Source organism: Melospiza melodia, chromosome Z (genome assembly GCF_035770615.1).
Source record: "Melospiza melodia melodia isolate bMelMel2 chromosome Z, bMelMel2.pri, whole genome shotgun sequence".
In the NCBI taxonomy this organism is placed as follows: domain Eukaryota; kingdom Metazoa; phylum Chordata; class Aves; order Passeriformes; family Passerellidae; genus Melospiza; species Melospiza melodia.
The window spans coordinates 62,670,266-62,681,911 of NC_086226.1; the positions used below are offsets into that span (position 1 = coordinate 62,670,266).

The following is an 11,646-nucleotide window of genomic DNA, read 5'->3' on the forward strand; positions in this document are numbered from 1 at the left end:
CCTTCCTTCCTTCCTTCCTTCCTTCCTTCCTTCCTTCCGACACTTCCGACACTTCCGACACTTCCGACACTTCCGACACTTCCTTCCGACACTTCCTTCCTTCCTTCCGACACTTCCTTCCTTCCGCCACTTCCTCCTTCCTTCCTTCCTTCCTTCCTTCCTTCCTTCCTTCCTTCCTTCCTTCCTTCCTTCCTTCCTTCCTTCCTTCCTTCCTTCCTTCCTTCCTTCCTTCCTTCCTTCCTTCCTTCCTTCCTTCCTTCCTTCCTTCCGACACTTCCGACACTTCCGACACTTCCTTCCGACACTTCCTTCCTTCCGCCACTTCCTCCTTCCTTCCTTCCTTCCTTCCTTCCTTCCTTCCTTCCTTCCTTCCTTCCTTCCTTCCTTCCTTCCTTCCTTCCTTCCTTCCTTCCTTCCTTCCTTCCTTCCTTCCTTCCTTCCTTCCTTCCTTCCTTCCTTCCTTCCTTCCTTCCTTCCTTCCTTCCTTCCTTCCTTCCTTCCTTCCTTCCTTCCGACACTTCCTTCCGACACTTCCTTCCGACACTTCCTTCCGACACTTCCTTCCGACACTTCCTTCCTTCCGACACTTCCTTCCGACACTTCCTTCCGACACTTCCTTCCGACACTTCCTTCCTTCCTTCCGACACTTCCTTCCGACACTTCCTTCCTTCCTTCCGACACTTCCTTCCGACACTTCCTTCCGACACTTCCTTCCGACACTTCCTTCCCTCCTTCCGACACTTCCTTCCGACACTTCCTTCCGACACTTCCTTCCTTCCTTCCGACACTTCCTTCCGACACTTCCTTCTGACACTTCCTTCCCTCCTTCCGACACTTCCTTCCTTCCTTCCGACACTTCCTTCCGACACTTCCTTCCTTCCTTCCGACACTTCCTTCCGACACTTCCTTCCGACACTTCCTTCCGACACTTCCTTCCCTCCTTCCGACACTTCCTTCCGACACTTCCTTCCGACACTTCCTTCCTTCCTTCCGACACTTCCTTCCGACACTTCCTTCTGACACTTCCTTCCCTCCTTCCGACACTTCCTTCCTTCCGCCATTTCCTTCCTTCCTTCCGCCATGTCCTTCCGCCACTTCCTTCCTTCCACCACTTCCTTCCGCTACTCCCTCCCTCCCTCCCTCCCTCCCTCCCTCCCTCCCTCCCTCCCTCCCTCCCTCCCTCCCTCCCTCCTCCTTTCCCTTCTGCAAATTAACAACTGCAATCTTCTGAAAATTGTGTTCTGTCTGTTTACATTTTCTGTCTCAGAGCCATTACAATTACAGTATCACCAAAACTAGGGCATGAAAAATCCTGTTCTGATTTGTCTGTCTTCTCAGCTGGGGTCCAAAGAGGAGGAGGGTCTGCAGCTACTAATCAAGGTATCTTCATAAAACATCAGATTAATCTTGCAATTAATTACATTTTGTTCAGTGTTCCTTCTGCACTTAATGATATTAGCAGTGTTTCATCTTTTCCATCCTTGCAGAGGTCTTAGGTCTACAGATCATGCTGTAATCCATTTTGCTTCCCAGAGGAGGTATGTGGGGCTCTGCAGTCTTTATCCCAATGCTGAGTATTGCTCTTAAAAGTAATTTGGACAAAGCTGAATTACTAAGAAGTCCAACACTCCTATAAACTTGCCTAAGTAAAAAGTGTGTATAACACTTGGGCTTAGTAAGAATATCCCTGTGTAATCCCAGAAGGCATCTCATTGCACCACAAGGAATAAAAAGTCTCTGAAGATGAATATGCTGTGCATTGTGCTAGAAAAAGCTGTGAAGAAAGTTGGGAGCAATATTCTGATACAATGCATGAATGCACAGTTCACTGAACAAATTATTCCATTGCCCCTTTCTCTTCAGTATTTTGCATATTCCTCCCTATTTATTCTGAAACAGATTGGAGAATAGTACCAACTTTGTTTCCTCTCTTAAATCAGCAAGTGCTGCGTGATGATGTTGGACTCTGAGTTGTTATTGCTGCTGCTCAAGCACAAGCAGAGTCATTCAGAAGAGCGCTGCTGGAAAGAGAGGGTCATACTTGCAGAGCTTTTATATACCTCTTTATTGTCCCTATTATACCTCTTTACCTCTATACCACTTATACCTATTTATTGTAGCAGTGTTTCTAGATATAACCTGTACTTTTGCTGGTATTGGCCTAGTCCTACTATTCTTACAAGTTTTTTTTCTTCTTTTTCTCCATTACTTTACTGTTCTCCTCTGTTCCATGACCAACATAACTGCTTGGTTCTGGTAGCTATGGATAGGACTGCGCATGACATACTGTCATTCTGCATTTGTCTAGGATTTTTCTATCTTCTTTTCTCACACCTTTTCTTGAAGTTAACAAATTCTTATTGAATGTGTGTGTTACTGGGATGGCAGGAGTAATTTGAGGAGAGAGCTGTTATTTTATTTAAGTTGTAAGTTTAAAAATAGTTACTGTAGTGGAAAAACACAAGAAAGAATTGAGTCTGCCCTCAGTGCAGAAGAGTGAGAATTGCTTCACAGAACCACAAGACACCCCAGGTTGGAGATGCCCTTAAAAGATCATCTGGTCCAACCTTTTCTGGGAAGAGGAGCGTCCATGAGATTATCTAGCATGCTGTCCAGTCTTGTCTTGAGAATTTGCAATGAGGGGAACTCTACCAGATCCCTGGCAAGATTGTATCTGTGAGTGATAGTTCTCACTATAGAACATATCTTTTTTATACTGAGATGAAACCTCTCCCAGTGCTACTTGTACCCATTGCCCTATATTTTCTCCATGTACCACCTGGTGAGGAAAGCATCTCCATCCTTTGTTGCCATCTTGAAATAATGAAGTACAGGAATGCTGTGATGAAGTCTCCCTGAGCCTTCTTCATGAAGAAGAGACTTAACTTCTAATATCTTATGTTGTACAACTCTTTCGTGCTCTCGAGTTCTTCTTAAGAGCCCCTCCAGCCTGTCCATGTCTTTTTGGAAGGGTGGGGAACAGAACTGAATGTGGTACTACAGGTGTGGCCTGACAAGCACTCAGTAGAGTTGGGATAACCACATCTCTCCCTGCTAGTAGTGCCCTCGAGAATGCAGCCCAGAACGTGATTTGCCTGTTGCTGCAGCAGTGCTCTGCTGACTTGTGTTTAGCTTGTTTTCCCCAGTACCCCCAGGTCCCTTTTGGCAGCACTATTTCCCAGTCATGTGCATCCTAGCCCACAACCCGGGTGCAGGACTTTGTGAAACTTCATATAGGTCTTGATCAGATCTCTCTGTAAGACAGCTCTCCCTTCTACTCTGTCCACTTCAGCACCCAGTTTAGTGCCTAACAGCACATTAGCAAAGGTGTTTTCAAGTCCTACCATCTAGACATAATTAATCCAGAATTAATCATGTATTTATGAAAATGTTCAGCCATTTGGGGCTCAGTAGCATTCACTGTGATACCCTACTTGTGACTGACTGCCACAGTGAGTAAAAAACACAGATTACCACCTATTCTGGCCTTGCTGGCCAGTTTCCTATCCACGCTTAAATAAATTGTGCTTTACCTTTCTAGAAATGCCTTGTGTCACTGTCAATATGTCTTGTTATACTGGTATATTTTAACATGTTACATTTGAATTTAATTTAATAACTTGGACACTTTTACAAAGTTTACAAAGATGGGCAGGAAATTGTGCAGATGCACCTTAATAGAAAATCAACCTGTGAATTTCCTTGTTTTTCCTTGCATGTATGACGCCATTGTAAAATGCTTCAGGTTTTTTTCCTACTGGAAACCTTATGAAGTGTTCAGTGAATTTTGGAAGAGTCATCACAGAAAATTTACTGATGCTGGGCTTTCAAATATTTAGGGTTTGTGTTTTGCTTGTTAGGATAGTTTGGTTATACCTTACTGCAATAAAATCTGGGACAGTGTCAAAGGAGTAGACTGACTTGGTTTAGTGGTTTTTTTCTTTTTTGTCTTTCTTGTTTTGTTTTGTTTTTTGTGGGGTTTTTTTGGTTTTGTTTTGTTTTTTGGTTTGATTTGGCTTTTTCAGAGTTTTTTCAGGGTTTTTTTTTGGTGTGTGTATGTTTTTGTTTTGGGTTCTTTGTGTGTGTATGTGGTTTTTTTTGTTTTGTTTTGTTTTGTTTTGTTGGGGTTTTTTTTTTGCTTATTTTGCTGACATGAAGCTCACAGCGCAACTGATTATGCCAGCAGTGAGAACAGGAAAAAACATTGATACAATTCTACTTTTCATACTCTTGATGCTGAAATCAAGAGAATTGAAGTTTTAAGTGTTAATAGCTTTTTACAGCTAAGTCTGTGTGAGAACCTGCTGAATGCTGTACTGCAATCCACATGTCCTACAGTCCCCTGTAACTTACTGCCACAGACATGACCTTGCTCAGGTAGTTGTACCTTCTCTGCCTTTCTTACTGGGAAAAAAATGCAGAGGGCAGAGAAAAATCAGTCCTCCTCAAGTTCCTCATTTCCATGGCAGCAGAATACACTTTACAGCCCTTTTATCTTGCTGGCAAGCACCATTTTTGACATCTATCCATTGATAGGGTGTGGTGACAAAAATCGTGACTTCATAGCATTAAAACTGTGGTTCTGATTGGTAGTTTCTACCAGAATTAATAATGTAAATTTCCAGAGGACTCTTGGTTCCTTTGGAACTGTTAAATATATAAGGTGTTTTTCCATGAAAACGCAGGATTGTGTTCTATAATCTAAAATAGTGTTGTAGAATTATACTAAGTGAGAATGGGACATGTGGGAGAGATACAGCAAATTTGTTCTTGCTGCTGAACTGATGGGTACTTGCTTAGATCAGAGAAATTGCAGATACACATTTCAGATACACTAAGATGATGGAGAAATTTGGAATGCTACACAGCTTGTTTCTGAGTGCAACCCTTCATTAGTATGTATGGGGCAGATGAACAAAATCCTGAGTATTTTTCAGAGGGCACTAAACAGGGAGATCTTTGAAACTGCAGAATGCCTAGAAAGAGAAGTGCCACTTAATACTGTAGAAGATGTTAATACAGTAAAAATTGCCTTCAAATAGGCAAATTCAGGATCTCCAGTAGGAGATAACTTAGGCAGTGATGTTCAGCTAGAAAAGGGGGGGTGGAAGGGCAGAAATGCTAGAGGGTAACTTGCATTGAAAGGACTCAGCACATTCACAGTGAACCCCTCCACAGCGACCCTCCTCTTCCAGCCCCAGAAGAGCGACAATGCTAGGGTATTCCACCCTCATATGCCTGCATGTTTCTATGCTGTTTATTTGGTATGGTGTGTTGGAAAAAGGGTTGGAACACTGTAAACACTGTAAAGATTATTTTTAAATTCCTTGTGGATGCATTTGTAGGGCTGTTAGTGGAGATGTTTTTCTTGATTTTTAAGCTACAAAACTTGTTGCCACCAACTGCCAAGTATTCTGTATAACTATGAGACATGTTTTCACAAGAAAATAGTGGTTTGGGTTTTTTTGTTTTCTGGGGGTTTTTTCAGGGTGGATTTTTTTTTTTTTTTTACATTGTAGTTTTTTTTCTTTTTGCAAGACTTGTATTACTGAGTGGCACCTTAGAGATGGATTGAGAGGTGAAAAATTTGTTGATGGAACATCTATTACTAGGGTTTAGGATATCAAAAGAAGTGGTAAACCTATTAATATAACAGTTTCTTGGGCATATTTTACTACGCATTAAATATTTTCTGTTAAGAGACAGTTTTTGCTGAAAGCCAATGTTTTCTAGACCATACTTAATGTTTGCATTCTAATTACAGCATGTCTAGTGATTTTAATCTGTAGTGTTCTTTGCTTCAGAACTCTCAAAAAACGTTTTTTCCGGGATCTCACGTGAAGTTTGGATATTTGTCATCTGTAACACATATGGGTCTCTCTTTCAAGTCCCCATAAGCTGACTTTCTAGATGAGATGATTATTAGAAGCTGAGTATTCCTTTTTGTTACTCCTGCATTGTGCAGAGGCGTTAATAGTGGGCTGTTTTTGTCAGAACATGGAGGTAGTTTATACCTGTCTGTGCTCTTCTCCTTTAAATAATGAAAGGTATTAATTGCTGAAGAACAACTCAGTGTGGATTAGTTACAGTTTGATACTTTAGATGTGTCCTGTAGTCTTCCATTATTTTAATTGAAACAGCACTGAGAATTTGCAAGCTTGTTCATTACTGGCTGGTCCAGATCATAAACATGAGCATACATGGGTGGCATCCCACAGACAGCTTTCTCTGTTCTTCTGGTGAATTAGTTTGGAGTAACTCAGAAACTGGCAGAACTAGCTGGATTGTCATGGTCATGTTATCAATCGCTGCCTAATCCATGGATGCTGTCTTCCTTGTGGCCTGGAGATGCTGTGTGCACTGTGTCTGTAGAATGAGAAGAAGGAGCACACAAAGGACATTACTACTTGCTGTGCAAATTTTGTCCCTGGCCAAAGTAAGAGAAAAGGATTATGATGTGCTAAGTTGTTGCCTTAGGATCAGGCCAGGTAGGTCTCACTGCTTGTGCTCAGTCACTCCAGTGCTCTGTCCGCGACGATGCATGTATGAACACTTTCACCAGCTCTGAGATAAACCCAATTATTCTGCTGCTGAGCCCCACTAACACTTTAACTTTGTGGATAGTGTGCTTTTGCTGCCTTCTCTAAATTGCACCACTGAGTTATGCAGCAAAACTGTCCAATATTCCCTCTAAAGGTATGTGTCAGTGTTATCTTGAGAACTGAAGTGAGTGCTGAGAGCTTTTGTAAGTAGAGATATCCTGTAAGTAGAAAACAGTTAGCTGTTTTTATGATATCAGAATACAGAAAGAATTGGATCATTGACCTGGAGATTCATCTATACGATCTATTAAGTGCATTTTTTAACTCTAGAAAATATTTTTAAAAATGCCTGTTTGTCTGACTGAAAAGCCATTTCCTCTGTTTATTCAGTGGTCATCTGACTATTACAAATACTATTTTACTACAAATACTATTTTAACGCATATCAGCATCAAAACAGCTAAGACTGAGTGAACTGAACTTTGTTTAATCCTTGTCAATAAAATCAGTTATTAAACATAAAGTTGGTTATTTACACAAGCTCACTGAAGTTTAAGATAGTTATGCAGAAGCAAGGAGCAGTCTAATTCACTCCCAAGTCTCAGTTTTCTTGGCTAAGCAGCAAGGGAAATAGTTTTCTGTGAACTGAATATATGTTTTTCAGTCATTCATGCCTGCTGTTCTTGATTTTAAAACTCTGCTTTCATTACCTGTTCTTCCTCCTACTGAAAGCCTTGGGAATTTAGATCTTGACTGCACTGGAAAACAGGGCTGTATCCAAGTTATTTTTATTTTAAAAATAAGAAGTTTTGAAGAAATAATGGTTTATGTAAAATACTGAGTTCTGTAGCTTACTTAGTCATAAGTAACTAATTAACATCTTGCAGAAGTGCTAGCCTTGTTAAATTTTTATTACTTGGAACAAGATTAGAATTAAAAACTGGGAGGAGCAGAACAGATTCTCAGATCAGGATTTTGCTGTAAAACATATCCACTCTTTGCCAGTGTGTTCTTTTGGGAACTGCTTATGTAAAATATTTTGATGGGGAGAGGAAAATGTTCGCTTATTATTCCAGTGAAATAGTTTCTTCCTTCCTTTTATCTGAAGGGGTAAACATCTGATTTTAGTGTGAATTAATCTCAGCAGATGTATTTTGGGGAAATTAAGCAGGGGCCAACCCAGCATTGCTTTGAGTTGGTGCCTCAGGAGAGAGAGGGCAATCAAAGTGCAGAAAACCTCACTTCCATTTTCATCTGACTCTTGTCACCCACCAAAATACATTGATGTGGCAAATATGGTCCATGTAAGTTACATGGGGCAGACATTTCTTGGCATGCAGTGGACCCAGCTGAGCTAAGCACCTGTGACAGGAATGCAGTGTATCACTCTTGTGAGCCTTAGAATGTGGTATTTGGAGAATGTTGTTATGTTAGTTAACTTTGTGAAGCTTTCCAATAGCACGGTTTTTATGTTGTTCTGTACAGTGTTGCTGGCTATAGGGGCAGTGGTGCACTCTGACAAGTTTAATGCCCTTTACGAGGGGGCTGCATGCTCCATCTGATTGTCTGTTGAACAGGTTAGAAGCTTTGTGAGAAGTACTGTTGTCCTCTCTTCCTCCTACCATTCAGGTTTGGTGGAACGGCACTATAAATCCAACAGGAGACAAAGCGGTCTTGAAACTGCTTAATGGAAACTTTGACAATTAGAATAAAATACATTAAAGTACAGAACAATCCAAGGTTGAAGTGAACTACTGGGCACCTTTATTATAATCTATGCTTACATCTGGCGTACACATTATAGGATATATAGAGGTGACAAGAACAAATTTTATTGGTTTATCATTGCATTAACAATCAGTTTCCTAAAACAAAGTGGAGATCTCTGAATACTCCTTGTGCTGTGAAGTAATGCTGCAGAGGGGGGGAACGCAGGTGTTTTTTCTGAGTTTGTCTGAGAATGACCTCCTGTGTTTTTGTTCCCAGGAACTCTGCAGCAGTGGGTCACGGCTGTTTCTGCTACGCTCTGATGCGTTCCATCCCCGTTGCCATCTACGTTGTTTTGGTGACAGGTCTGCGCTACCACCTGTTCATATGGAGCGTCTTCTCGCCAAAGCTCCTCTACGAGGGAGTGCATGTGTTCATCACAGCTGCTGTCTGCCTGTTCTTCACAGCAATGGATCAGAACCACTCCTACAAAGTGCAAGACTGAAAATGGGTGTGTGGTGTGTGGTTCTGCATTGCAATGTCCACTGTGCCACTGGATTGGAAGAAGGAAAATACTGGCTTTAAATTGTTGTGGAGATTTTGAAGAGTAAATTGTTAAAAGAGTTGTTTATTTTAGTCAAGATCAGTCTCGTGTTAAAACTGAGTTTGCTTTAGAAATGTTGAATTGAAATAAACTGTCTTTTCAAGGATACCTTTTGTTCTATAGCTGTCATTATAGCACTTCCCAGATAACAGATTGGTGATATTACATGTTTTGAATTTGAAAATATACATCTTGATATAAATACAGACCAGTGCCTCGTAGGCACAGAAGAAATCCTGTGTGCATATAATTTTTTTACTTTCTTAGACTACAGAATCCTAAAAATGTGCAGGATTTCTAGGTGCTGTTCAAAAGATCCTGAATCCATTAGCTTCAGGGGATTTTTGTGTTTGTTTTCTTTCTAGTGGATGCATTGAAACTTTTATTGTACAAACATCCCAGGTAAGAGATTTTGTTTTGCATAAGCAGCAAGCATTTCTGTTTAAAAGCAGAATTTTTCTTTGTAGGATGAGTGCCATCATTGTTTGTAATGGATTTCGATCTGCACTTCAGACACTGAATAAGAAACACTTATGGTCTAACAAAGTAATGAATCTTTTATGGAGTCCATTTACGGCTAAAATGTTGTTTCTTCTTATCAATGTATAAATGATAAATTAGGTCGGTGCTGCTATGCTGAACATTTGATCATGTTTTCCACACATGGGTACAGAGTTTTGAGCAGTAAACAGGAAAACAGTTTAATGGATTAAGTTAGCAGGAGAATAAAATGTGTAAAAGGTGTGTTTGCAGTTTGCATCATCACCCTCCTAGTGACCTGTCTAGCCATCTCACTTGAATTAATTTCTGTAATTTCTGTAATTGCTGTAATTAATTTCTGACAATGTTGTTTTTCCTTTCTTCTGTAAAGAAGATACATGTTAACGACTATACTGACTGTCAGTATTCATGTGGGGTCTTTTTACTTCTTAGTTTTGTCCATGTTTTGTCCATCGAGTTACTCTATATTTGAGGTATATCAGAATAGAAGCAGACCTTTTAACTTTTGTTACAAATATGGAAAAATAAAGCTTTCAAGACCGATATAGCTGACAGCACAGTTAAAATAACTGATGCACTTTTTGTCTCATGTTACAGATAATGCAGATCTCAAAATGTAGGCCTTTAGTTTTTATATATTAATACTAGGCCATCTTGATTACTCATAATGAAATATTTTTTCAGCTATAAAACTACTAAAATTTTCAATATACTGGCAGCATATTGCTCATTACCTGAAGGAGAGAATACTCCATCTTAATGTCCTTTACTGTGACCTGCTGGAAGACTGAAAATTAAATACTTCTAATAAATCACATTTTACTGGCAATTATGGTTATTTAAACCAGTTTGTATTTGTGAATGTACATCTACCATTTTCCCAATTCTCAATTTTTTTTGGTTACCTGCTGGCTAGCAGCCATGTTGGCATTATCAACATATTCTCTGTTTACTTACATTGTTAATTTGTAAGCATTCCTCCCTAAAATTCATACAGATTATGTTTATAAGACATTTAAATCAGTGGAAGAGGTTGCTAATAAAGAGATGGAAGGCATAGAGCAGAGCTTCTGGTGAACAGAATCCTAAAACAATGTGGGATGACGTTTACAAGGTCTTTTATTGCTTTCTTCTGGGTTTGTTTTTGTCTTTTGTTGTTGTTGCTTTTTTGTTGTTTGGTTTTTTGTTTGGGTTTTTTTAGGGTTTTTTTTTTTTTTTTGTTTGGTTGGTTTCTTTTGTTTGGGTGGGGGTTTTTTGTTTGTTTTTTGTGGGGTTTTTTTTGCTTCTAGTATATCTCTTTTATCGAATAGTAGAATCTAAAGTATTGTCTGTGTATTAAGATTGAATTTTTTCAGATTACTTAGTTAAATGATCAGTGTCCCCCTTCCCCTCTGAAATTGAAAGATGTCCAGATTGGATATAGGATTAAATGGCTTGGGAAAGCTGTTACTTAGGTCTTCAAGACCAGGAAAGGGGGGAGGAAGGAGAAGAGACTGCATCTCTGTCTCAAGTCAGCTCATGAGTTTGCTTGATATATGAAAGAAACATGGTGCTTTCAGCTTCAGAATCGACATTTCAATTCTTTTTCACCCTTTCCCTTTGGGTGTAGGCAAATAAAATAATGCTTCATGAGCTTGTGGGCTGTAGCAATGCAAATCTTAGGCAGTGAAGGAATGAATTAGTTCCTGCTGCAGGCAACCAAGCTTTAACTGAGGGATTATGTTACAATAATTTTATTTTTAATCAACATGAAGCAAATGCCTGAATACAAATTCTTATCTCACTAGTTAGTTGTTGCACCTCACTTCCTGTCATGTTCAGCATGTTTTAAACCCTCAGACAAGGAGACAAGTGACATGGGAGGCAGGAATGCTACTGGGGATATTTTTTGCCATTCTGAGCATATCAGTTTCTTCTGTCCAAGTCACCTGTAGTCCCTGCTCCAGTGTGGGATCAGACTGGAATTCCTTGGTAGTGCCCTGTGCATAGGCACAGACTCCTCCTTTAAATACCTTCTGAGCAGGGATGTTTTCTCTGTTTGGATAAAGTTTTGCCATGTTAAACAATTCTGCTCAGACAGTGCAGCCAGTTACTGTGGGCTACTGCCTGCTCTGCTAGATTTCACTAGGTCACCACCAGCCAGCACAACTCAAAGCTCCTAGCTGATGTCTGGTCTGGTCCCATGGATTTGCAATGGTGAAGCTTGAGCTTCATTCTTGTAAATGAATTCAGGTTTAAGAAAAAATATTAAATCTATTTGTATTTCAGGTTCTGCATAGATGTATTTCTGCT

General features: G+C 40.0%; 1 protein-coding gene across 2 annotated transcripts in view; it reads left to right on the forward strand.

The window, feature by feature from the left end:
* The window catches only part of PIGG (phosphatidylinositol glycan anchor biosynthesis class G (EMM blood group)), an 81,737-nt gene extending 71,566 nt beyond the window's left edge, over positions 1-10,171 (forward strand). Inside the window, exon 14 of one of the 2 annotated variants that reach the window (XR_010031058.1) lies at positions 8,529-8,665. Coding sequence is in view for 1 of the 2 variants with exons in the window: in XM_063179847.1 (XP_063035917.1) it covers positions 8,529-8,754 (226 nt within the window). In the remaining variant the exon portion in view is untranslated. Of the gene's footprint in view, positions 1-8,528 lie in introns of both variants that reach the window. The other variant, XM_063179847.1, reaches the window with a different exon arrangement.
* The last annotated feature ends 1,475 nt before the right edge of the window (positions 10,172-11,646 follow it).